This window comes from Pholis gunnellus (assembly GCF_910591455.1).
Source record: "Pholis gunnellus genome assembly, chromosome: 15".
In the NCBI taxonomy this organism is placed as follows: domain Eukaryota; kingdom Metazoa; phylum Chordata; class Actinopteri; order Perciformes; family Pholidae; genus Pholis; species Pholis gunnellus.
The window spans coordinates 19,192,081-19,219,994 of record NC_136542.1 but is presented as its reverse complement, the minus strand read 5'-3'; the positions used below and the strand labels follow the sequence as shown (position 1 = coordinate 19,219,994).

Here is a 27,914-nt window from a genome sequence, read left to right as displayed (position 1 = left end):
CAACATAATCCACCTCATGCCATTTTCGGTCATGTGATGCAGAATGAGTTTGTTCACTTTCGCACTCACATTTTTGCTTTGGATTACAATCAAGACCACAGTTAAAGAAAAAGCTTTGACGGTCACTGCAGAACCTCAGAAGATTAGTCAAACGTCAGGAAGGATGAAGATGATGTTTTTTTCAAGAAAGTTCTCCAGCAGATGGCAGGTTTTGTTCACTAAAACATGGCCTTCCTCCTCGGTTGCTGCAGAACACCATACGCTTTAATATTGTCCTGCACAGCTTGTAGTATCAGGACTACTGATACAGACCACACGCTGTCCATTATATTTGAATACAGGGGTCGAGATCCCCCAGGGGATAATTAAAGGGATAAGAATACAGTATATGTTTTCTGTTTTGCAAAATTATGTTTTTTAAATTTTTTTGTCAGATTTTTTATTTCTCATAATTCACATCCACAAAGGTAAATAAATGTAGTGTTTTTGCAACAAAACACTACAAATCTGAATGTAACCTTAATATTACAATAGTTATTATTAAACATCCATGTGGTAGTATGCCTGTATGATATTTAATCACGTGTTCATCTACAAGTTGATTTAGTGACGATTACTTTTGATTGTTTGACCACTTAACCGACTTCTCATTTACATCTTACCACTATCTCAAAAATGAAAAGTTAATGTGGCTTTAAGAAGTCAATATTCAATATCAATCCGTATTATGACAAAATACAAATACGTTTACTCCAGTCTTTAGTAGATAAAGAGTGTGTGGGCAGACAGTCAGTGATGTGTGGTGCCTACAGGGTTCGTTACTAGCATTACATCACTGAGTCAGTCCCCGTAATGCATGCACACCACACACAACACGTCCATGTGATGGTTCAGTATCAAGACCAGCACCTCATGAATCCATCCAGAGTCCGGCATAAACAGAGCATGTCTGTAAAGTGAAAGGCCGTGTGCACACGGAGCACTGACCGATGGCCGACCACCTATTATCTCTACAACGATTACTGAATATCAAACGTGCAGCAAGTTAAGCGCTGTCAGAGAGCAGAGCCCTCGTGCGCTTTTAATGGAATGTTTTAACAGCTAAACCTTACAAACGGCAAAAACTCATATTTCTATTGTTGTATCAAACTCTATTTGGATCATTAGAAGGAGCGCGTGGGCACCGCTCCATCCACCCAGTCCCGTTGAGTGTGTGACATGTCACACTATACCACTTGACACTTTTCCACCCTGACGATGCTCGGCGTCCTGCTGTGTAGTGTTCTATGTGGGCTGGCTGAGTGACGCGCCAGTTGGGAGTCGGACTGTGCGCTGAAATAAAGAGGCAGCGGCAGCGGAGAGCGCAGAACAGCGGAGCGGAGAGAGGCGTCCCAACACCACAGCTGCACCACCACTAACCCCGCCGTGCCTGCTCAGCTCAGCCTCCTCTCGGAGCTCTCACCGGAGGAACATGCGGTCGCTCCGTCCGGCTCATTAACCGCTAAAAGCTCCGCGGGCTTCCACGACCTGAACGGCAGGACCTGCGAGCCGTAGAGGGAGAATACACAAAAAAAAGAACTTTTATTGGTAAGTCTTCACTTTGTTTATACATTCAAAAGGGAAATGAAACGAAAGTGATCGCAGATCAGATTGCCTTTCTTTCATATTTATATCAGACTCATGTGAAACACTGAACAGGAGCTGGAGATTCACAGAGAGGGTTGTGCAACAGGTGTAGGCCTGTCATCCACTTCTTTAAGTACATCCAGTTGATATTATCGTCAATATCAGCACTGGGTTTCTTTATATATCAAATGATAACAAAAGAGTTTTTTTAAATTAAATGAATTATTAGTAAGGTGATATGTGCGCTTTATGAAAACTGAATAGTTTATCCATTAGTAGATTTACTGATGTGTATGAATTAATTAATTAACATTACAACATGCAACAGGTATTACTTCCTCTTTTTTTTACACACAAGCAAAATTACAAATAATTTGATCATCATCAGCAGGTCATATTACTGACAAACTGAAGTCTGAATTGTGATAGCTACAGATCGTGACTCGGTTGAGCCGCTCTGATGAGTCTCAAAGATCTATACAGAGGCAAAGCCGCACAATTAGCGCAGAGTGAATAAACACCCGTGAAGAAGAGACGCTGTAGAGGCGCTGACTCGTCATCCTCCGCTCCGCTGAGTGGGTATCGGGATCCGATACACGGACCCAGGTGTGACGGGCCTTTGCTCCGCAGATGTGATCCTGGGGGCCACGCATGGCTCAGACTGGATTATTCACGTCGTGTTATTATGCCACTCAATGCTAATTTTACATAAGTATTAGTCGTTAAGCGTGAACGCCCCTTGCAGCGTTTAAATAGCGTTTTAATGTGTTCAGTGTGTGAGCCGCATTGGGATGCAGCTGTAGTGAAGTGCTGTGATTAGAACAGGAACACTGAGAGCAGCAGCGGGTTAATACAAAACGTATCCGAGGCTCGTGAGCTCTTTGAAATGATCCAGCGGTCTGACACAGTGCAGTCAAATTCTAAAATGTAGCCATGTATTAGTAACATCGAATGGAAATAAAAAAAAGTGCAAGTTCATTCTTTAGTAAATCTGCTTTATATGCATTTGTTTTTTGAACATAATAGCGAAACTTCTTATTTCAAAAAGTGAATGTCTGTAGTGGTAGCAGCAGTAAGAACGTTTCAACCTGTTCCTGTAGAAATCAACTTTTTTCAAAACTTTTCCAGAGATCTACTTCTGTTTCTAGAATAAAATAAAATTATAAACGTATTTAATAAAAAGAAAACATTTTATTTTTACTGTGGCAGGCAGCCTCTACCTCCCAGCTGTCATATTTGAAGAGAGCCCGTGACTGTGTTCTTATCAACGTTGCGGTACAAATAGAGATCCTTTAGTGAACTTCCTGCATAAAGTGAAGTGATGAGGCCGGGATTCACATTTAGTAAACTGTCCATGTATTGACAACCAAATGACTGGAATCAGCTCTTAAAACACACTTCTGTGTATGTTTTCAATTAGCACATTAACTTCACCACGTCACAAAAAAAAAATAATTCACAAATCAAAAATTGGAGCACTGGGCCTGCTTGTAGGACGTGTTTTCTATTGTCAGGACTTAAGTCAATTCTGTCAGGGAAGAAAAGCTCACATCCATTGATCATTTGCGGAAGGAGATGTGTGTACTACACCCAGCCTGATCGCGTTTACATGGAGGTGTGAAGCAGCGTCTCAGTCTCCACAACGGGGCCCTCTGAGGTGCTGTATCTCACAGTCTGGACCCGAGCAGAGGGCCCACATGGCTGTTAGGATCTGGAGGCCCCTGGTATGCAGACATCAAAGGGTTAAAGGTGAGGAGACGCTCAGCAGCACAGCACTTATCTCCTCTAATGACCTCCTAAGTATAAGTCAATTACTTCTGCGTCATGATCAGAAAGGAACAGACCACAGGGGGCTGTTTGAGCTCCACTGCTCCTCATTACAACCACTTCACTGCAGTTTACTGGATGAGCGGCCCGGCCTCAGGTCTGAGGTCAAGGCTTCTCTTAATTCATTTGCTACATTTATTAAAATGTGTGTAGAGAGCTGCACAGTGTAAACTCTACTCTCTCTGTCTGTATGGAAACGTTCAGAATCTTTCACCTAAACTGCAGGACGACGTAATAACTTCTAGCACCTCAAAGCAATTAAACACTCACCTGGCTCATTTGGTTATGAATGTTTGTTAAAGCAGCGCGCTCCTCTACGACACAGCTGGTGATGAAATAAGAAAGTTATTGTCTTATGGTTGCTAATGAGTTTTTACAATTCCATGCATTCTTTTGAAACCAAAAAAAAACTCTGTTGTTCTTAAATCCTGATGATGTTGAGAGATACCAGGTTACATCATACACTGCCTTCCACTATTTATGCTCTGATTGTTGTCTATTTGTAAAATGAAATATTTATCATCACCAACATTTTTATTACGATTTCTATTATTGTTATTATTATTATTATTATTAGCAATATAATTTTAATTCCTCATCTTTATCAATATGAAACAGAAGGTTCCCTGAATAGTTCAAATGAATAATAAAAAGCATTCCATAATATCACTTGACTCTTAAGCTCAGGTCAACATGTTATCAGCTTTCAGAACTCTGAGATCTGAAATAATGATGGCTTTGTTGTGATGAAGCCACTGCTGTGTACCCCAGAGATGAAGAGTTTCATTATTCCATTTCTCTGGAGAGTAAATCCTAAACCTGACGCATAAAGCCGATATCATCAGTTATGGATCTTGTGACGAGTGATTTGAAAAAGATGTTTATTCAGGTTCTGATTACAGATGTTCGTAAATATGTCCTGTCCTAAAGTAGAAACAGCAACACCATTCAAGATTAAAGTAAAGTACATACATTTACACTTGAAAATATACTTCAGTAAAGTCACTTCAAAGTGAAAGTACTAATTGTGAAAAATGGCCCTGTCATAGTATGATTAAGAAGTATTTCTGGGTCACATATACCCTGGGTTTTACTACAACTACCACAGTACCACATCTTTTCTGACTATCATACAGTATAATAATAATAATAATAATAATAATAACTTTATTTATATAGACCTTTTAAAAAATGAGTCAAAGTGCTTTACAAAGACATAAAATGCAAGACAAATTAAAAGATAGTAATACGTATAAATATAGTTATTATATATTATAATGAGAAGCAAGAGAATTTGTAAAACACAGGAACAACAAGAGGAGTTAAAGCAGAAGCTTTAAAGAGAGATGTGAGAGAAAAAGGAGAGCTCGTCTGCCTGAACTTCTCCTGCAGGTGTTTCTCGTGTTGTCAGTCTCCATCTGAAAAATAACTGTAGTAGTGACCAGTGGTGGAAGAAGTAAAAGTATTTCAAATACCAGAGTAAAAAAAGTACTGAAAGTTAAAGTACCCATTGTGCAGCAGAAGGCTACCTGAAGTGGTATGTTATCAAATATCATATTGTCACTATAATTAGAAGTGAAAGGTGGTGACGAATGTAATTACCTCATACTCTGTTGTGTAGTTTATTATGTTGTTTAATATGTGACAAGTCATCGTGGTGTAGTATATGTTTTGGTAGCTTTAAAGGAGTAAAAAGTGTTTAAAACAAAAATAACAAGTAATACAAGTCTAATGTATTTTTCTCTGAAATTAAACTTAAACCTCATATTTGCACTGAAATGCAGCATCTGAGTAAAAGTAGCTGGTGTGGATGAGTAAACAGGTGTGCTGTACGAGGAGGTGGGAGGAGTAACCTGTGGAGGTGTGTGGCTGCCTCAAACAAAGATGCTTTATTGTCGATTGTTATTCCTGCTAATCAAACCTGATTTAACAGCTCACGGCTATTTCTCTGTCTGAATGCTGTCATTCTGTGGTTCAGCGCCAACAGCCCCGGGCATGTTTCTGGGTACAGGAAACACGTGTGTGTGTGTGTGAGTGGGTGTGTTTGTGTGTGTGTGTGTGTCTGGGTTAATGCTGCCAATTGTGTTGACTTTTGCAGACACACGCCACTAAAACCCAGCCATTGTTTGATACCTAAAGCCAAGTTCACATTACAGGACTTTCAAAGTGGTCAGCTAAACAGCTTGCTGTCTTGGGATCAGTCTGTTAGTGGTCCAGGTCTTCACACGGCCGACCGGTGACAGAGAGTCCCACACCACCAGATCCTTCTGAGATCCCAGATGAGGAACGCACGCGAGAAGTGACACAGGGCGTAGTCATGTTTCCTGATGATGTCGCCAGCACGCGCGTTCACGTAACAGCCTGTTTGCCCTACGTAGATCAGTCTCTGTGCTATGTGCTGTGTTTATTCATGCAAACATCCAACACCCTCAGCACGACAACAACAACTTAAGTCCGTATTGCAATAGCAACACATAGCTCGGACAGGCAGTCTACAGGTTTTCCACTCTCTTTAGCTGTAGCTCCCCGACAGATCCAGATATTTAGCCCGCTAGTTATCTGGAATGCGTCTGCGACTTCAAACCATTCACACAAAGCGCTGGAGCCAATTAGGGCTGTTAAAACCAACTTTAAAAGGACCAAACAGGAGAATTATTTTCCAGTAATATACTTGGATTTTTATTTAATGCACTCTTTTATACCAAATAAATACATATATAGAACTACAGTGTTTGGGTTAGCGAGGCATTATTTAGCATTTTCATTATTTTAATCGGTGGCTTTCTCCTTTATGGAGTAAATAGCGGCGGGGGTTGGCTTGGTGGATGAGTGTGTAGTGCCTCTAAAGTTCATGCAGGAACTTGGAGAGGTGTGCTTGCAGATGGCTTAGCTTTTAAGAGTTTTGTATAGTGTGGATCCAACAGCATGGGCCTTTCACATGCACAGCCTCATTAAGCTGATAATGAGGCCTTATCTGCGAGCTGGACTTGATGTTTATTGGCTCCTGACAGAAGTGTGTGTGTGTGTGTGTGTTGTTGAAAGGGGTTTGGGGAAGCACTAGGGTTCCAGGTAGGTAAGGTGGGAAGTGGGTACAAACTTAAAAGTATTTGACCTTTTGTATGAATTCAATAACGGCATTAAGCATTCGAACCAAATGCCACCTCTCAACCTTCCAACAGCGGTAGAACTCCTGTTAAACAGACATGAGCTACCTGCTGTACCACCAACATTCTGTTGTGGCTGCTCGCTACTCATTTAAGATTCTAAATATATGAAGGCCATCAGTGATTAAGTGATGATGTGGAAAAGGAATGTACAGTTTGCAGAAAAATACAATTACATTGTGTTCTGCCGACTGGGTTGTTAAATTCCTGCCTAATTCCTCTCACACTTCACTGGTTTCTTGTTTAAATGTAGTAGCAGTTACACTATGTATATGTGTGTGTGGGGGGGTGTTGCAGTAATAACTTGTGATCAGACCTCCTGGTCATCCTAATTGCTCTCTTCACTGAATTGACTAAAGAAAGTATTAGAATAATTCAATGTGACTTGGCTCAAAGTTTGCATCATTTCATCTGCCAATGTTTTCTGTCTCTACCAGAAGACCTGTTGGATTCCGTGTAGCAGCCATGGGCAGCAAGACTCTGCCAGCACCAGTCCCTCTCCACCCGTCCCTCCAGCTGGCTAACTACGCCCTCCTCCAGAGCTCCACAGGCCTCCAGCTGCCAGCAGATCATTTTCACAGTATCTACAGCTTCAGTGCCTTACACGCCATCCACCTCCACCAGTGGACCCTCGGCTACCCACCTTTGGCCCTGCCCCGCTGCACCATCTCCAAGCTGCCTGCCCAGTTCTCCTCCATGGCCTCCCTCCCCATGTTCCCTCACCTCCTGCAGTCTAAGCATGAGTCAGCGGGACTGCTGCAGAGCTCCAAGAACAAGCCCCGCTTTGACTTTGCCAACCTGGCAGCTGCAGCCACCCAGGAGGATCATCTGAAGGCCGAAGACCTGAGCATGACGGGTGCCGCCGCAGCAGCAGCAGCAGCACAGGCTTCATCTCACCACCAGACTTCAGCCAGCCTGGGATGCCTCCTGGATGTTACCAAGCTCTCCTCACCAGAGCGCAAGTCCAGCAGAGGCCGACTGCCCTCCAAGACCAAGAAAGAGTTTGTCTGCAAGTTCTGTGGCCGCCATTTCACCAAATCCTACAACCTTTTGATCCACGAGAGGACGCACACGGACGAGAGGCCATATACCTGTGATATCTGCCACAAGGCCTTTAGAAGACAGGACCATCTCCGGGATCACAGGTGAGAACCACATTTGATCAAGTTAAATAGCATAAAAAACAATATTCCCTAAATGAATAAAGGGTTACTTTCTGTTGATAAGCGTGCCCACTTCATGCAGCAGTTGTCTAGTTGTGGTAATAGGCGAGGTATGAACTTTTCTCTTAAGCTCTAGTTTTCATACATCTACTTCTGGGCCGTTATCCCCATTTCTATAATTGAGTACAAGTCACCCGTTATATAGTCAATTTTCCATCCAAATTTAGGGCACATTAGGGCACATTTACAACGCCGTGTCTACACAGGGGGCGTGTGTGAGCAGCAGCTTCAGTGCTCTAGCTGTGTCCACACACGATGCGTTCGGGCACAGAATAGAGTGTAGGTCATCCGAGTTTTTGCATTGCTCAGCACCCGAAACACTGCAGTTTCACACATAAAATGAAATGAAATAGACTTGAAGTGTAAAATAGTAGTATAATAGTAGATGGAGAGTTGTTAAATGCCAATTGTGAAAACAATACAACATTCAACATTTTGCCTTTGATTATCAGTATACCTAGATTGTCAAAGACTTTGATTCATTATGTACGTCATTAATCAACATTGTGTTAGCAGTAAGCTGACATAGATGAGTTTGGATCAGGGTGGATTCCATTAGGCAGAGCAGGTTTAAACATCTCGTACATTGTGTCTTGTCATTTTGCTAAGCTTTGCTGAATCTAAATGTCATTGATTTACATTAAGAATATTATTTCCCAGAAATGCTGTGAAGTGATTTGAGTAGTGATAGTGTGTGACAGGGAAGGTGAAGAGTTATGTCTTTAGCAAGTAGGAGTTTGTGTCTTTGCTGGGTTTTTTTCCATAAAATGTTGTTGCTGTAAAGGAGAGGACACAAGATGTGGAATGTGTTTGAATAACTGCACAGGCAGATGTTCTGCGGTGGCTTACTGCTGCTGAACTAATGGTGTGGTGCATTAGTAATGTCACACACAGAAAACCAGCAGACCCCAAATCAGTGACTTAATGTCTGATTCATTGCAATTCATTTACTTGGTGCTGACATTTGTATAAAATTGTCATGATGTTACCATATGTGGTACCGCAGCTTTTTTATACGGACTTCAGGTGGTGTGTTTTCTACGATGATGCCACAATAGCTCTTACAGCTAAACATGTGAAAATAACACCATAGCGCGTCACAACGCTCCTTCCACTCTTCACTCCAAAAGGGTCCAAAGGGAGGGTCATCAGGACAGACTCTATCTATCCATCTGATGTTGTCCAGGAGTAGCATACACAGACAAACGTCACATTCCAAAGCAGTTTCTCTGTTGACTTACAGTAATGTAGTGACTACTATCAATTTTACAAGCTGTTAATAAGTAGGCTGTTAACTGTGATGTGTTCAAAACAAATCCATACCGAAGTCTAGATACCTTTTTATGCTGTTAATTAAACAAAAAGTTACAAGCAATAACTGTAGTGGAATCAATAAAGTAGGAACAGAAAAGAAAGTCAGAGCTGTGCGTCTGAATCCAGCCGTTTAAGTGAACAGGGAAACAGAGTGAAACCACACACCTGCATATTACTGGAAGGGATTGTAACCAAAAAGAACGCGAGCAGCCTAAACAAATAACAAGATAAACAATAAAGGCTATGTTGCTTTCTGCATATAAACATTCCATATACCTGTGTCCTCTGAGATTTCAGGAATAAAGTCATGTAATGTGAATTACATTACTGCTGAAACGGTGATGTCCCACTCAGACCGTCTGACTGACACGTGACCCTGTTTTGGACTCTCTCTGGATGAAGCAAAGTTTAGAGTAGTGTCTGAAACCAAAACTTACAAAAAAACCTTCAGATCAGGCATGAATCTCACCGTTGTGTGGCTTACCGTCCACATAAATGTAACTTCACCGCCTCCAACAAAGTGCGGTTCACATCGGCTTCCCCGAGCCTTTCAGTGGGAAGCATCCTAGAGGGCCTTTGTTCTAACAGTGGCCTTAATACTACATATTGAAGGGGACGTGTAGCCTGTGACAGTGGTAAAAGATGTTCTAAAATCTGACATGATTCTTCTTAAAATACTAACCGGCTGCTCTGTGTGTCCACCCTGCAGGTACATTCATTCCAAAGAAAAGCCCTTCAAGTGTCAGGAGTGTGGGAAGGGCTTCTGTCAGTCCAGGACTCTGGCTGTGCACAAAACATTACACATGCAGGTCAAGGAACTGAAGCCAGCCAAGATCAAGTGATTCCCTCTGCCAGCAGGGAAGGGACGGGGACACTGGAAAAACACGACCAAAGACCACAACAGTCAAAGAACAACCAAAGACTTATTCATCTCAGCTGTTGGGGGCAGAGCGCTCTGCTTCTGTGGGAATACTCCTCAACGATGAACTGTTTCACCAGCCAGCTCTTTAAGGAATAATGCAGAGATACTGTAAGCCTTAGTGGAGAAGTGGATGCTTAGTTATCAAAGCTTGACTTGGCAATGGATGTGTGGAATGTGAAATGAAAAAAAAACACTTGTGGCTGCTCAATGAAATTCTTTGCTCAGAAGCTTATAATCCAAAAACATTTTAAAAGGGACACAACTGTTATGCAATTATTATTTTTTTACAACAACATAGAATGATCAAAGCCATGTTAATACATTTTCCTCCTTTTCAATATCGCACCCCAATGTTATTTTTGTACAGATGCATTATATCAAAAATGTATTTTTGCACTTTAACCTGATTATTGATTATTTACATATATCACTGGATTTCTTAAACTTATTTTCAAAACGAATAATCATTTCTAAATAAAATATTTTACTGTAAGTGGTTGGCTGTTTGTCTCAGTTTGTCTGAGTGAAATGTTGCTATTTGAGGTAGTCATTTAAGCAGGGTGGTCATTAGACTACATGTAAATCAGTGCACTGCCCACTGTTTTCACAGTCCAGTCACATGACAGTTCATGACATCGTCACAGGAAGTCATTTATTGGTTTTGCATTTCGTCCATTGTTTCACGAAAACAATGGCAATGGAAAGACCATTTGGATCCTTCTTCATGGCGGACACAGGAATGAAAGAGACACCGCGGTGGTTTCGTTGCCTAACCCTAACTTTCGTTTTGTTGCTGAATGTCGTCCCGACTGACAAAACAAGAAGTCGTGCCAAGTGACAAAAATAATTTTCAATTCATGTCCCTGTAAACGAAACCAATAGATGCAGTGAGACTGTGTTGGTTTTCACCATGATCATGATGATGATGATGAGGAGGATCACACGGTTGGCGGTTTGATGCCCACCTCCTCCTGCCCAAGTATTTAAGTTTCCTTAAACAAGACAGTGAACCCCAAATTGCTCCTGAAGCTCAGGCCAGCCTCCTCTGTGGTAGCTCGCTGGTGTGGGACTGTGTGTGTGAATGGGTGAATGAGCAGCAGAAAGCTTGTTCAGCATTTTGAATAAAAAACAATCAGACTTTTTTGATCGAGACAAAGTAGCAGTCCAGCGGCTTACTCCACTACTCTTACGTGCTTCTTTATCAAAAGGTGTTTTGATAAATATTTTTCTACACTTTTTGACTTGAAATAATTTAAAGGAACATGAAGAACAAATACAGAAGACATATATGAACTAATATTACTAGATGAAGAGGTGCTTATTGTAGCTTGTTTTTTTATATTTAAGTACATTCATTTATCATGCTTCAGGCCCTGTGAGGCTGTATTTGAGCTAAATGCTCACATTAGTATGCTAACATGCTTATAATGATAATGCTAGCTTATTGATGTTTAGCAGGTGTAATGTTTACCATGTTCACTGTGTTGGTTGCAAATTGTTTTGAATTAGCGCTAGTTACAGCTGAGGCTGATGGAAATGCACTTAGTTTTGGTCATAAACCAAAGTATTGAAAAGTCCAGATGACCGGATGAAAGGTCAAAGTTATCAGAATATCACAGCAAATATTGAATATTGAACTGATTGAATATTTGAGTCTGACACACCATCACTGCCATAGTACCATGCCACTACATTTAACTCATGGAACACAAGCTACATGTGAAACCGGACACTGGAAGTCTGAAGTTTAAGAAAGACTTATTTTCTTCATTGATATACTTATAATAGATGGGTCTGAAATTACAGCCATTTTTGCTACCATGCACACACTTACTTTCTACCATTTTATGTCTATTTGATGTATATTTGATAGATGTTAAAATGAAAGTTTGTGACACTATACCTTTATCAATGTACTGCTAGGTATGCTGAGTGCCTTTTATGGAGGGAATAGTGAAGGAGTGAATGAGGAAGTGGTTTTGGACAAACTATTTTCATACATTCCACCAGTTAAGAATCTTGGACTTTCCTGCAGAGGAGTCAGAAAATCAAGCACATCTTGCTGATGTTCTAAAAGCTGTTCATGTCTGAACGCATTTAACTATTCAGGTTCAGGAGTCAATTTGTTTAGCTTTAGACGCATAGTCATTGACCGGCATTGACCTACTGTCGCAGAGGAGTTTACTCCTATGGTTGGGGTTGTTTTTTTGAAATGTTGGTTTCATAGGGCAAAGTACGGACTTTTTCGGTGTTCCTTGTTGCAGATGTGTGGAACTCTACTGGAGCGACAAACAACATTCTTCCAAAAGATATTCCCTCATTTGGTATTTTGATGATGGTGGTGGAGAGCGCTCCAAGATCTCCCATAGGTGTTCTGTTGGGCTGAGATCTGGTGACTGAAGGCCATAGTATATGATTCACCTCCTGTTGATACTCACCAAACCATTCAGTGAGTCCTCATAATCTCTGTGGAAGCATCTACACTCATTCTGTACTCATTTATTCTGGGTTCTCTAATGTTCGCAGCAGCTTTTAGTGCATGGAGCACTTGTTCAGAAATATCATCAGCATTCTGCAGGACTACTTCCTGTGCAAAGCTGATATTCCTCAGTGACCAAACTGATAAAGATAATAACAATAACAGTTTGGGAATCTATAGCGTATCGTTGATGTGCAGCTCTTGGTTTTTTGGATTCTATAACGTTTGTTATTAAAGCTGATGAGAAAGGTGGACTTACGGATTTATATTTTATTTTTCACAGTTTTGTTTATTGAAGTTTCCAGGGCACACACGGATCAGCAGTTTAGTATTTAAGTTGTCCAATTCCTCCAGGTGAATGCACATATGTAAATACCTCCATGGAGACATAGAGAGATACTAATAGTGATAATAAATATGAAGTAAAATTACTGATAATATCAAATAAAGATAATGAGATGAAAAAATTAGATAAAATAAGAAGATAGCTATAGTATTATTTAGAAATCAAGTTAAAAATGTATTAAGTAAAAAACAAATTAACAAACAAATGAATAAGTAATTAAATACAAATAAGAATGCAATTTACAGTGTAAAAACACAAACAAGAACAATATATTTCTTCTAAAAGGAAAGGTGTAAATGTTACTGTATGCCCTGAGCAAGGTTTTATTAACCAACAACAACAGAACACACATCCATCTGGTCATCCACAATGACAATATATGAGTACACATTTATGTACGTTTCCCCCACTTATAGGAAAGAGAACAAGAGAATACTTTAATAAACACATCAATCAGAACAAAAGCATTTCCAAGCACCATTACATGATTAATCCGAGAAGTCGACCAAAACAGATGACTGTACGTGGCAGGGCCCGAATGACGTGTCACAAGGAGGCTCAACATCACCATAGATTCTAGCCCTCCTGACTTTGGAAGGACTTTACACTGGATCAGCTTGTGCCTCGCACTGAGAGATGAAGCATGAGCAAGGCGTAAGATTTTGCTCCACATCTCATCTGGATTATAATGTCATTCAATGGGTTTCAGCCTCTGGAAGGTTGGGAAATGTAGGAAAGTTATCACAGACAAAGCCACAGATTTGAGGTATCTGATGAAAGGTTGAGAGCTGTTGAAAAGATGCAAAAGTGTTGTTTGTGTATAGATCCTTTTACGGTACTAATACGGAGGCAAGACCACGAGAAGAAGGTATTGGTGTCAGGAAGGAGCCCGTTTGCAAATGGCATCTGAACTGATACCATATTTTGAGTGTTGATTTAACATTTTTGAAGTAGGAAGAAACAGAAAAATGTATAGGGATGTAAATAAGAGCTATTATAGAGGCAGGTCTAGCCGAAGAAGCCTACACAGTCATCCACACAAGACCAATTTAGATTTCGGCAAAGCCAGTCCTCCAAGGGTCTGTGGCCTTTGCCAAATGTAAAGACTTTCTGTTCACACACTTAACTATCAGTTTTATGAAAAAAGAGGAGGGGTTCTGGGTAAACCCTGGAATTGGTAATAGAAAACATTTTGGGAGAGAGTTAAAGATAGGGCTGTGGGGGATGCATGAAGCAGTTTTACCCAGGCAACCAAATTCTTGCTAAACCTGAACTCAAAGACCTTTTCTGCATCATTCAAAATCACGGCTTCGGCTGCATTTGAGGAGGATACACTGTATAACACATTGAGGAAACATCGTACATTGAAAAAGGCATGCTTTGTTTTGGATGAACCCCGTCTGATCTGCTGAGATGATAGTGGGATGGACAGGTTCCAAACACATAAGCTGTAGTTCTACTGACAGCAATAACTTATTTTTCTTTAGTAATAACACAATTGAAGCTTGGTTAAGTGGACTTACACACTTAAAGAATAGGTTGTCGAAGTTTACAGCTATGGCTGATCTTGTTTCACTTGTGATAGTGCACTTATATTCTTAAATGAAAGTCAAAATATAAACAAAGGTGTGTGTGTTTGTGGGTGTGAGTGTGTGTGTGTGCATGCGTGTGTGTATGCATGCATGCAGGAAGAAGGCTGCTGGTCCAGGGGAAGGAGGAGAGCTGAGCGGATGGTTGGCCTGTTGCTCACCATTTTTGTAATAGCCAGGAACTCATCAGTCTGTCACCAACTCCCTGAGAAGCCAGGGACACACACACACACACACGCACACACAGCTGGCCAGCTGAAGATGGCAGTGGATGGTGTACGTGACATAAGGCTTGTTGTGATTTAAGCAGAAAGGACTGTACTTCTCCTCCATGGCCTCCTGTCCTCAGTCTGCTGGCAACATTACAGAACTTAACTACAGTACAGAGACAGTAGGGATCAAATAGCAATGCTACCGGACACTGGTAGGACAAACATGTTGCTCTGTGTAGGCCTGCAGGCTCCAGGGTTGCCGATGGGCACCAGAGGTCGTGACCCGACGTGTGATCATGGAAGGGGTTGTTAGTGTGTTTTTACCCTGAACCACAGTCTGTTCTGTGTCAGTTTCCAATCTTTTTATTTACAGGCTTATGGCATTCTTATCTGCTTTATTATATAAGTTAGGCTACTCATATTGAGCACTTGGTGTGTGAATGTGGCACACCAGAACTCTCTATGTCAGATGTTCCCTGGAACACTTAATCAGTTTGTACCAGTGTTCCAGGGGGTACAAAAGCCATGTTGATGGGACATTTTGATTACGGTCAAATTTAAAACAAACAAAAAGCTCATTTTCATTATTATGGCACTTACAATTTTTGCCCATTTAGTCCCCATCATGCTTTGAGCAATGTAAACAATGTTACCATGGATTATAACAAGAAAGGATAAGATAAGATTCACATTTGATAAAGTCTGTCTGAAGGATTTTGTCCCCCATCATGTACATTAAAACTGCCTAAGAAAGAGATGGAATTTCTGGACCCTACATGGAAACTATTGGTTTGGAATGGGGCGATTGCTTGGCCCTTGGAAATGCTGCTTGCAGAGGTCTCGAGAACCGCTGATCACTTGTTGACTCCAGAAAAGTGAAGAAGATTTTGGTTGTAATGTTAGTATATAGCATCCAGCAGCAAAAGTGGACTGCAGTCAATGAACCGCAGCCTGTAAAGGCCCACTGCGGATGAGATAATCTCTGTAAACAGATTCTGCATTCACATCTATAATCCAAAGATTTGTCAAAGATTTTGGCATGAGAAGCGTTCTGCTTTCTGTCTGTAGTGCAAGTGGTATTGACCAATAACATTCTAGCAGGCTTTGGTTGAATGCAGGTAAACAGTCCTTGTGAGGATCAAAAGGGGTGGAACGCGTTGGCTGAAATGCAATCTCGGAATCTCGAATTTAGCTTTGGATGGGTTTAAAATGAGCTTGTAAACTGGCTACTTGTGGAACAATCCGGTTATACACGTCTTTTAACTCCAACTCCAGTCTTTTATCTCAAGTTGCTTATCGGACTGTAAACAATGAACAGGACACAGAAAAGAGAGTCTTGACGTTGATATCTGCTGGCGACACCAGAACTCCAGAAATATAGCCTTTTCCCCAAGAGGCTTATCCATCATCAGATCGATAGCCGATGGGTTCGGAGATTGCGGAAGACATGTTCCTTGCTTTGTAGTTAGTTATCAGAAATTACACAATATATTGCACAGATTCTCTGCACACACTGCACGATCAAACCCTGTGTGGCTGAAACTACAGTAGGTAAGACTGAATATGATAGTTAGTGCTTCGTACGGCCTTGATGTTACCTCTATGTCCTCTGGACCTAGGGGAAATGTCATTCACTGCTACTGTCCTAACTGAATGATTTAGGAAGGGCTGGCAGAGGGCATGAAGGGGTTATGGTGATGCTTCCCTCAGTAGACCTCGCTCTGGACCACTGACACGTTTATGGTTTCCGACTGGCAGGGTGAGTCAGAGGGTGGCAGGATGGACGTACAGTGAACTGAACCCCCCCAGACTTCCTCCATAGAGGGAGAAAAAGCCCTTTCCAACCATTATAGAGCAGGATCAGAGCTGGTCAGGAAGGTGAAAGCAAGACTTGATGAAAATCACTTCCACGTGGTTGATGGCCTCTTCACCCGACAGCAGGGTTACATAGACATAATGCCACAGGGATGATGATAATAGCTGCCACTGCTGGGGTCTATCAACATTGATTGAATAGGTGGTACTGCTAATGATACAGCCTCCACCAACATTACGTGGGGCACATTGGTTGCTAAGGTCTTGGCATGTAAATGTTGCCCAGGGATCAGTGGGGATGGTAATGTCAGTCAGTCAACACACACAATGGGATTTTGTATGGTCTTTTGGTCTTTACACAACGCTTCCTAATATCTTGTATCTCCTCTGACCTTTTAGCTCCTTCAAACCCTCTTAAGTAAAACAACTTCATTTTAATTGTACAATTATAATGTATATACATTACATACCGACCACCAACCTTGTGATTACAGGACGATCCTCTCTACCCACTGAACCACAGCTTCTTTACCAAGAATGTGGCTCATGATAAGTTATCTACAAAACTAAAACCATAATTTTAATGATTCGAAAAACGTTTGGTGTCAAAAAAAAGGTAATTCTCTGGGGATCATGAATGTACTCACTAAATTTCATTGCTACCTGTCCAACTCTAAAAGCAAATTGTAATGAACATCATGCAGGTTGTTATCAGAATATCTTTCTGTCGAGTAAAGTGTTGGATGGACTGACCAGCTGACCTTAGATCCCGTGGTAAGTGGTACACAACTATTGTGACCTAATGAAAACAGCACAAGTGCAGGGATATCATGTGCCCATGTGAAATAGAGTTAAAGCCATTTTGATTTTGCCAGAAGGGACAGGAAATCCTGTATGTTTAATAAAACTCACAAAATGTATCTCTGCGAGCATGCCGGACTGATTGTTGTGGCTGCCTCTCACAAGTCGTCATCTGAATTTGATTGTACTTTTATTTCACAAAGGAGTTCAGGTGGTGAGACACTTTCATATCCACTGGCCCGGGCTGCAGTAGGAGTTCTATAGAAGAGTTAATGTGGTTGTGCGCATGCGTTAGCATTGTGTGGTGTCTTCTTCTCCGCTCCCCTTTTTTCACAAATTCACATTTTTATCCAGTTTTAGCCATATTTTACGCAAAACTTTTTCGATCCTGTCTGTTTCAATCCATATCTTTTAAACTAGGCGTACGGTGTCAGCCAACACGTGCAAGACCTTTTAAGTTTAACGTTCCCCAGAACTTTTAGCTTTGGAGCTAACTAACGCTACGGGGACCACAGATACGGGGTATCTACAATCAGTAAACTGAAAACGGTCATCTTTGCTTGAACCTGAACAACGCTGTGGACTCCGGGTTGGAGCCCCTGCGTCCCCCACATCTACTATGGCTCCACTCAAGTCTCCATCTGACTGCTTCATCTGCGCCCGCCTGGCCGATAAAATCACAGAGCTGGAAGGAATAATATCCACACTCTACAAGATCTAGAATGCCGGGAAGCTCATGGACACCATCATCTTCGGTCCAGCACAAACCAACACAACCAGTGACCGTGTGCATGATGCCACCGCTTCCTGTCCTGCTGCCGCCACCTCTCTTCCGGGTACAATCCCTAAGGCTTCCTGGCTACGGCTCCGAGCTAAGCCTAAAGCCCTGGTCAGTTCCACTCCATCCCATCACGAGCCCTGGTCCATGCTCGCAGCATGTGAAAACTAAAGATACAGCCCTCCACCAGTCTCAGTTGACCAAGATTGATTTAAAAAATCTTTTACACTTTTCAAACAGCTGTCATTTATCAAAACATTTATCAGTGGTCCAACTCCCACACACAACCGTGGATCACAGAGGTTCCACAGCCTCAGCCTCCACACCTGGCTCCAGTCCGCTTGCAGGGCCCACAATGTGGGCTCCATTGACAATTTGAATCTGTTTTGCTCTTCCTCTTTTAACAACAATGGTAATCATCTGAACAAGCTGGGTAGCCGCCTGCTCACGGCTCATTTACAGCACGCTGTACAATCCTGTACGCGAGACTGACTATTTACTCTCACCTCTTTCTCTTCTTCTACCACCTCAGAGCACAGCTTCTATTAAGGCCTACATTTATGCATAGTTAGGGGTGCTGCCGCTTTGAGTCACAGGTGGGTGCCGTCTCAGGTCAATAGCTGTCTGCTCTACTGCGTCACCGTACCACAGTATTTGGGACAGTTGCAGATCAAGAATGGGTGATTTGTAAAGCCATGGCATCCTGCTGTTAGAAAACAAAGTTGTCATTTTCAAGGTATTTAATTTGTAGGACCTATTGATAAAGGAAAAAATAAATAAAAGCTAAACTGTTTTGCCCCGTAATGTAAAGTTCAGAGTTAATAAACTCTCAAAATTGCTAGGTTCCCGAAATTGCTTTGTAATTAAGTTGATTCCAGACTGGTAAAGACCCAGACATCAGCTCTGCAATGTAATTATGAGAATAAATCAAATTTAATGTAAAGGGAGTTAGGTTAAACACTGGAATTGAATGTAATGGCCTATTTAAGCAGACTCGGGACATGGGAATGTGTGCAGGATGAAGAGAGGAGAAACCAGATGGAATGAGTATAACAAAGTATATCATGATATGCTTGTTTTGTTACCTTCTAACTTTTGCCATTTAGCTATCCCCATGGAACCATTAGTGTTGTCTGCAGTGGGCCACATTCTAAAGTGTGTTTCATTAAAGATCAAGAAAAACCTCACTGCAGGAAATGGTTAAGTGCCCAGTGTTCTGGTTCCTCAAGCTATATTTATAAAGCTCATACATGTATCCCCAATTTAACGCTCTGCATCAGGTTCTCATCCTCTTGCAGCTCTGTCCATCGTGCACAGCTCCACTGCAAACGTATGTCACGTCTGACACAATTATTTAGTCCATAAAATATGCATTTATTGCTGTGAAACAAGTTCATGATCAAATTGACTGCAACGAGTTCTAAAATAATTTCTAGATCATGTCAGTATACATAAGGCTCCAAAAATGTGAGTCGGTGCCAGAGGGGAGGGCAGTTCCTTTTGTGCAACAGTCAAGAACTGTGCAGCAGGAACTCCCTGCTGCTGGTTTTTGTGCACTTTCACATAGAAGTTACTGATCACATACAAGTCAACAAGTCATATGTTGATATGTTATGTACATCTATTATTATATATTACTATATTATATAGTTAGTCAGAGTTTAGTTACAAGCAGTTATTGATTTTGAGAGGAAATTCCTTGAAAAAAAGAGCTCAGTTTGAGAAATCAATTCATCAAAAATATAGTTTAACAGTGAACTAAGTACAAAAATACAAATAATATATACATATAACTTAAATGTATTACATATGTATACCCTTTATTTAACAAGATACAACAGTTGGGATAACATCCATACACCAAAATACAAAACAACACATTACAAATGGTACAGAGTCAAACTAATCAACAGAAGACATTAAATCTACACATGAATAAATTGTAATCTAATTAAATCTACTCATTCCAAGACAAAGGGTAATAAAATACATCCATCCATTATTAAACATATTAGATGTACATATTATCAACTCTGGATGGATGGTGTAACAGTATGAAATATAGGGATACTACAACTCCATATGTCATTTAGAGGGGAAGCATGTTGTTCCCAAGGGAGTACATTATGCTCTCTGTACGTCTGAAGTGGTAGAGAACGCTGCATGCTGTGTTTCCACTGGAGGTCCCTTCCTGTAAACATGCTGCAAACCATATTTATGTTTATGGTAAAAAAAGGAATATGTTACAGGTTTAAAAAGTGGTAAAAGAAAGGAAAAGATAAATAATTGACAATTGTTGTTGTGATGTAGGCTCATTTATGTCATTGTTAATAGTAATTATTGTAATTGTAAATTAAGTATATCTTGACTATATTCTTTAGTAAACAGAAAGAACGGAATAACCTATTACTGTGCACTATTTGTGTAGGTTGGCTTTTTGAACTACTAGGTATAATCTGAAGGATTCCGTAATGGCGAGCCAAGCCCAGTGAGACTGGCCACTGCCATTTTGACTCTGATGGCCAAAATGAGGATGATGTGGGAGAACTAGATATACCAACTAACCCTGGGGCTCCAACGAAAGATGTTGACCATAACACTGTTAAGTTTAAAGTTAAGTTTATTAACTGGATCCCCATTAGCTGATGCCTCAGCGGCCGCTAATCTTCCTGTGATCCACAGAAAGGACAACAAAATAATACACACAAAACATGATATAAAAAGTACAGTCAGAGATAGGATGTATATCATCAGAACCGACCACATACATTATGCATCCATAACACATTATGCATCCATAACTTCTTCAAAGAAGGATCAGGAGTCTACAAAGGCAATGGAGTTCGTCAAATGGTCAGTGATGAGGAGGTAGTGAGTTCCAAGCTATAAATGCACGGTAACAGCTGTCATCTGCATACATTACCATGTTGGCATTCTCAATTGCCAAAGGCAGATCATTTGTGAAAATAGAGAAGAGTAAGAGGCCTAAGCAACTTCCTTGTGGAACCCCACAGCTAATGTATCTGCAGTCTGATAAGCTACCATTATAAAAGACTCTCTGCAATCTCTCAGAAAGATAACTGACCATCCTGGATCTGCACGTCCTGAATAGTTACATCACGCAGCGACCGTTGCGCATTTTGGAAGTCAAGTGGCTATTGCAGTGCATCCAGGGGGCGACTGGAAAATCTCTATAGATCTGACTGAAGCATAGTTCAGATCTGGGGGTGTTTGCGTTAAGCATCAAGATCTGGAGGTTGAGATGGCGAAACCGAGCTGCTGTTGTCTCCTAGATTTAGAATGCACGTGTCCCCTTCACCTCTTGGGCTTACTCGACTCATTGGTGGCCTGGCGGACCGTCAGGCCCTTGCACCGTGTTCCTGCTGCCTGGAGAATATCTTGGCTTTCCTGCAGGGTTTATTTGACATTGGTCGTGCTGTATCCACCTTGGGGGTGTTTGCTTTGGTAATTACGGCGGGCCATGATAGTCGATAGTCGATAGATTATTTATTTGAAGATAAAATGGAAATTGAAGTAACAGAACATTGTCAGCTACAGAGAAGGTTCAGGATGATATACAGCTCTACTGAGGTCTACAATCTACCCTAACCTCAGTGAGTACAGTGACCTGCAGTAGAACATGACATACTTGGCAAACAAGGTATCTCTGTGTGCAAGCATCCTCCACACCCTCAGAGGGTAGATTTTCTTCAGCTGGGGACACTATCAGCCAGGATGGAGCTTGTCCGTTACCTGAGAAAGCAAACATTTTGATTTTTTCTGACCAAGAGCTGCTGAGTAAAGCCTCTGTAAGATATAAAGGTCTTAAATATGCAGCAGTGAGCCTTAAAGCACTGGCATTAGAGCACCAACTTGCAAAGATTTGTATAGTTATGTGTCATTACATTTTCTTTCTGCTGAAATGGATTTTATGAAATTAGTATTTATTTTGTTTGTTTAAAGCCTTTGTTTAAATGCCCTGAGATGGAATATATGCCTGTGCTTCCTGGATCAAAATTCAGAGCTCATTTTTTTTACCACTAAAAATTAAACAACTAATACTGTGAATTCATTCATTCCTTTTTGATTAAGAGTACATTCTATGTTTATACACTGTCATAGTTTAGTAATTATTTAAATTGGCAGAATAATACTACAAATGTGCAGATATTTGTCTTTTGTTTTATGTAATTATTGCATTTTCTATACATTATATAGTTGTTGTTCATGAAAAAAAATTATTTTGAGGGGAAATAACTGTAATTAGACTGGGTTATTTAACAAATAAATGGCCTGAATTTACAAAGATTGACCTGTAATGTACTTGTTTTTAATATTTTTTTAACACAGTTTGTCTGTTTTCCAATGGTTTAATGAAGATTCATAACAACAATATACCGTAATTTAACTCATTTTTACTGTTAAACCTGTAACATGCAAGTTTATTACATGTAATTCGTAGAACATTATTTGGTGTAATTTGACGGTATCCGTCTGGAAACTTTGCACCAGTGTCGTTTTTTTTGTTTTTACAGTTTTACCACCGGAGGGTAGTAGTGAGGGGAATAATGGGACCCCCAAGAATGTTGAAATTACATTAGCATTATAACTAAAGTCAGCTGGATGAATAAATAGTTTGAGGGACTATTTCTTGTTTGTAGAACTATATTAGAGCCGCTCAGCTGTCATAAAGCTTCACACAGTAACTACAGTATGTTGAGAAAAGAGGCTGAAATATGTTAAGATTTATTAAAGACATGATAAAGTTTGTGATTCCCATTATAACCACTACAGATGCATGTGCCCCTATGGTGTGCTACACCACTGGTACCGACTGTACATTAGCTGTAGCAGTTAACATACGTTTGTCGCTCCTCATCTCGCCCTGTCTGTCCCCTCTCTATGACAGCATAGATTTGATGATATATCAAGTGTTTGGAGCTCTGTGTCTGGAAAGTGGCACTGAGAATGTGAAATATGCTTTTATTAGTTATCCAATCTCGGGCTGTGGGCCCTTTCAGCATTAACCAGCCCTGCTCATACCTGCCTTTTCAACACATAACAGCTTAAACTTCTAAAATCCTGGAAATATGTTCAGGAAATGAATTTATCGTAAATGCCTCTAACTAGTTCTATCACGATTTAATCTATTGTCTCGTCAATATGCATCTAAATCCACCAGCCATTTCAAAAACCTTTTCTGTAGGTTGTAATAAACTGTTGAGAGTATCTTGAAGATGATCGAGGTACTAACTCTTGCAATAAGTCGATAAAACATAAGGTGACACTAGAAAATGCATTTCCTGCAGAAAATGCCAGTGAATGATGCCAGTTGAATGATTTGCACTACACTCCTGAAAAACTGATTCATAAAACTGTCGGAGTTAAAGGTGAACTGCATTAACTCTGCATTAGGACCTGATGCTGTCCCAGAGGAAGACGTCCGTCACAGAGGACTGAACATTTCTAAGCTAAGAGCTGAAATACATTGCGGGAAAAGCTGGAAGGTAGTACTGTACTGACAATGGTGGAAGTTGAAATTAATTAAGTTGTGAGACAGAAAATAATATTTGGGTGGAATATACCCTCAAAACTATTGGTCGTTGTATAGAAAGTTGGCTGGAATAAACATTTACAACTATAATACTTGGTCAGAGCCGCCAACGGAGGTTCAAAATGCTTGATCATCACGTGATTCACGTAGACTTCAGATAATTACTAAAATATATTGTTAATGCAAGACCACTTCAAGTGTCACGTCTTGGGTTCTGTTTAGTTGGTTTCCTGTTTTACGTTGAATTTCCCTGCCTTTTGTGTCCCATGTTAACTTCACTTCCTGCCTTTGTATGTTTTCCCGTCTGTGTGATTGTCTGCCCCGCCCCTGATTGAATCCTCCTGTGTCTAATCACCTGCACCTCCCAGTGTATTAAACCCTGTGTGTCCCCTGTCTCAGTGTTGGTTCGTCTGTTCCGTTCCGTTCTACGATGTTTGCCAGTATGTTCCCTGGTGTATCCCTCATGGTTTTTTCCTAATTTACCTGATTCTGTTTTGTGTGTTGCCCGTTCCCCTGCTCTGCACGTTTTGTTTTTTGATCATTTTCTTTATAATTAAAATCACCGTTAATCATCCCTCTGTTCCCCCATGTTTCTCTGTGCTTGGGTCCATCCTCTGCTACCATTTTTGCCTTAACCTTCACATCAACTTTAGATGGGCAGCTTTTAAACAACCAGGACACACTTACTTAATGTCCTCAACATTTATTTAATTCTGTTGACCAAAAACTCTTGCAACATTCTTGCATGTAAAACTTAAAAAAGCCGACCATAAGGCTGAATAGATTTTAAAAAGGTACAATGTGTAAGGTCTAGCCACATGCTCCAAAGAAATAAAGGGCAGCATTTTACCTCTAACTCGGTCCATACAATCTAAATGTAGTCATAAAATAAAAAAGCCAAACTAACAGCAGGGCAAGAACACACAAAATGCAACAATATCAGGGAAAAGAACCTTTGGACTGACCGCCACCTGCTTTCTGGAAGCATTCTTCTCCACTTTTTATCCCTTGTCTGGATTGATCTTGAAGAGGCATCTCTCCTCTTGAAGAGGCAAATGAAATAAAACAAACAACTTCAGTAGTTAAATGTGGACTTTACTGTAATCATTTTTTATATATGACCAATTAAAAGCAGCAGAATAGTGGAGTACCCTGTACCCTTTTGAGGGAATAGAAAAGCAATTTAATGATTGGCTATCAAAGGTTTCATAACTATTTCATGAAGAAACCTAAACAATAGGGTGTGACATTTGAAGCCTGTTGCTTCATCTTGACATGAAGATGAAACAGGAATATATCAGAAACAGCCAAAACACGTGTGTGTGTGTCAAAGTCAACAGCTGGGGGCATTATTAAGAAGCAACAATGCTGGGGTCCAGACTGCCACTAAAATGGTTGCATATATGATAAATATTTTCGAGTGTGCAAGTTAAAATTTCACGTGGTCAAATGCATGCAAGTGCATGATGATCCCATCCCCGCCTCCAAAGTCTCTTCAGTCAACTTGACGGGCGAGAATCTGTTGAGCAGTTGAGGGCTCGTAGGGAGGGTCAAACTCGCTCTCTTCACAGACTCGTGCTCGACGGACCGCATCTACACGCACAGCACAACGCTTCTTCTCAAAGGGCAGGCAGGGACACACCTGTACCCAGTGGTGGACGATATGGTTATGGTTTCAAAATGTTACTTCAGTAAAAGTCCAGAAGTAGGCTTTACAGGCCAAATTAAATGAAAGTGGCAAAATTACAGTAAAATGGTAATTGTGCAGTATGGCTCCTGTCAGTGTTATATCATTATAAAACATTATATTATTCTTTTATTATTCACTAATGAAAACATCTAAGAGCATTTTAATGTTATAGTTTAATGTTTAGTAATCATTTTTTTTTCAAATGTAAAAAGTAACTAAATCTGTCAGATAAATGTAGTACAGTAAGAAGTTCAGTATTTCCCTCTGAGATGTTTTGGAATGGAAGTATAAAGAAGCAGAAAACACAAATACTCAAGTAAGTACAAGAAGGTCAAAATTGTTCCTTAAATACAGTACTTGGGTAAATTCCACCACTCGCTGTAGCAACAAAAGGTGTGATCAAATCATGTGCTGGTGCAACCAAGTGACTAGAAAAGTTAGTCAGGAGCCCTGCAATGTATTGGCACACTCAGCTGTTGCTAACACCCTGGTAGTCATCTAGTCCTCGATTTGAAGGTTCAAAAGACGTTTAAAACACGGTGATGGTTAAAAGACGTTTAAAAGTGGTTAACAAGTGAAAGTTTCTTCACCGACTATTTGGAGACGTTGAATAAACGTTCATGTTTAGACCAGATTTCACCCTGATTTGCAATATTGGTTTTTCAACGGAGAATTGGGGATCTGTTTTTTTAGTAACCCTTTAAAATGATGATATACTATTTTCAGCACAATGTAGAGGATGAAATATGGCCCAAACGTGAACGTTCAATCAACGTCTTCAAATAGTCGGTGAAAAAACGTTCACTTTTGAACCGATTTTGAACGTCTTTCTACTGGTGACTATAGTCATTTAATAAACGTCTATGGGGGGAAACCGCCATCCTTTCCTCATTGCAGTGAAGTTCTTGCTGAGGAAAAAGCATGACATCACTCTTGATTATCTATCCCCTTTTTAACATATATTTTTATGAAAGTCTAGATCATGTTCTTACTCATCTATTCACTGGGGCTCTAACCTGCAAGATGCTTTTTAATGCATTCACAATCTGGCATTTCATTCTTTTCTCCACAATCAACACAGGATTTAACTCGGGAATCTAGCTTAATAAAATACCAAACAATCTGCTGACTTTCACCAATACATGCCATATCATCTGAATAATGATGGCGTAAATTCCACATTAACCTAACATCAGTGGAATTGTTTGGGGGGAAAAGAGGAGAGTCATGAAAGGTGAAGTTATATAATCTTCAGGGACTGGTCTAATCAGGAGTGGCAGTCTATGCAGTGATGCGTGTGGGATGGAGACTTTGGAGTGCAGTATTTGGATGGAACAACAATGTTGACGGATGGAAATGTAGTATTCGGGCAGAATTAACTTTTAAAACTGTAGTTAAACAAAGTATTATATCGGTGGGGAGGACGTCCTTAGACAAAAAGTAGTAATCGTCCTGAGTTCCCTGTTTAAAAACAGTTACCTTCTGGGGATTTTATTTTGAAACTCTCGGTCCATCTGTAGTTTTTTTTTTTTTTTTTACTTTTCCGTTCACTATTGACACTAGACTTAAGATGTTTGCTCTGGTCTACAACCATGTCTTGGGATCCATCACACAGCCATGGCCCCATTGTTTACACCAGGGATCAGCTGTTAGCAATCCTTAACACAGCCGTGCTGCTACCGGAGGAGAGGCCCTTTATTCCCCACCAGCTGAGGAGGAAGAGACAGGGAAGCCAGGAAGACATTACAAACCTGTCCTTCCTTCTATCATCATGTGGAATGTGAGGTCACTCCTCAATAATATGGACGAGGGAATAAAGGGATCCAGACACAAGACAGTGCATACAGAGGACACAGATAATATGAGGAACCAGGCACAGGACATGGAGCATGCAGTGACCTAGGCAGAGCACACAGATAATACATGGAATCAGGTACAGAACGCAGAGAATATAGGGAACCCAAAACAGGAAACGGAGCATGCAGGGACCCAGGCAGGGGATACAGACAATATAGGTAACCAGACACAGGACACAGAGCATGCGGGTGGCCAGGCAGCGGACACTGAGGCTACTTCCACACTAATACGTTTTGTCTGTTCTCTGACTCGTAGCTCTGCTGGTGGCTGAAGTCACTGTTGTACTGGAGAGCATTAATGCTTTTGTTCCTTTACAGTTTCTGTGTGGACTTCACAATAGTTGTGCAGAACAAAATAAGCATTAATAAGAAAAGGAAAGTCCTCCGTTTTTTGTTCATCGCCCTCCTCAAAGCCTCAAACCGTGACTACAAACGTCCGCTCTGTAGGTCTGATAACACATAGGGACCCAGACACAGACTCACTGCTGATTGTTTCCAATAAGGAAGAGCTGCAAATCCTCAAATGTGTGAAGCCAGAGCCATGAATTGTTTTTGCACGAAAAGTTACTTATTCTGTCAATCGATCAATCAACCAATCATTTCAGTTGAACTTCGACTTTTTTAATGTTTTTTAAAGTAACTAATGTCACTCCACTCCAAATAAATATATTTACCTCTGAGTGTGTGTTCATAACTTTTATATAGGTACTGAAAGATA

The 27,914-nt window shown here is 40.7% G+C and overlaps 1 protein-coding gene across 1 annotated transcript; it reads left to right on the top strand.

The window, feature by feature from the left end:
• Positions 1-1,361: 1,361 nt before the first annotated feature.
• Positions 1,362-10,569, top strand: osr1 (odd-skipped related transcription factor 1). The gene is made up of 3 exons (XM_079174185.1): positions 1,362-1,587; positions 7,055-7,762; positions 9,864-10,569. Exons 2-3 carry the CDS (start codon positions 7,083-7,085, stop codon positions 9,994-9,996), a joined length of 813 nt encoding a protein of 270 aa, XP_079030311.1. The 5' UTR covers positions 1,362-1,587; positions 7,055-7,082; the 3' UTR covers positions 9,997-10,569.
• The last annotated feature ends 17,345 nt before the right edge of the window (positions 10,570-27,914 follow it).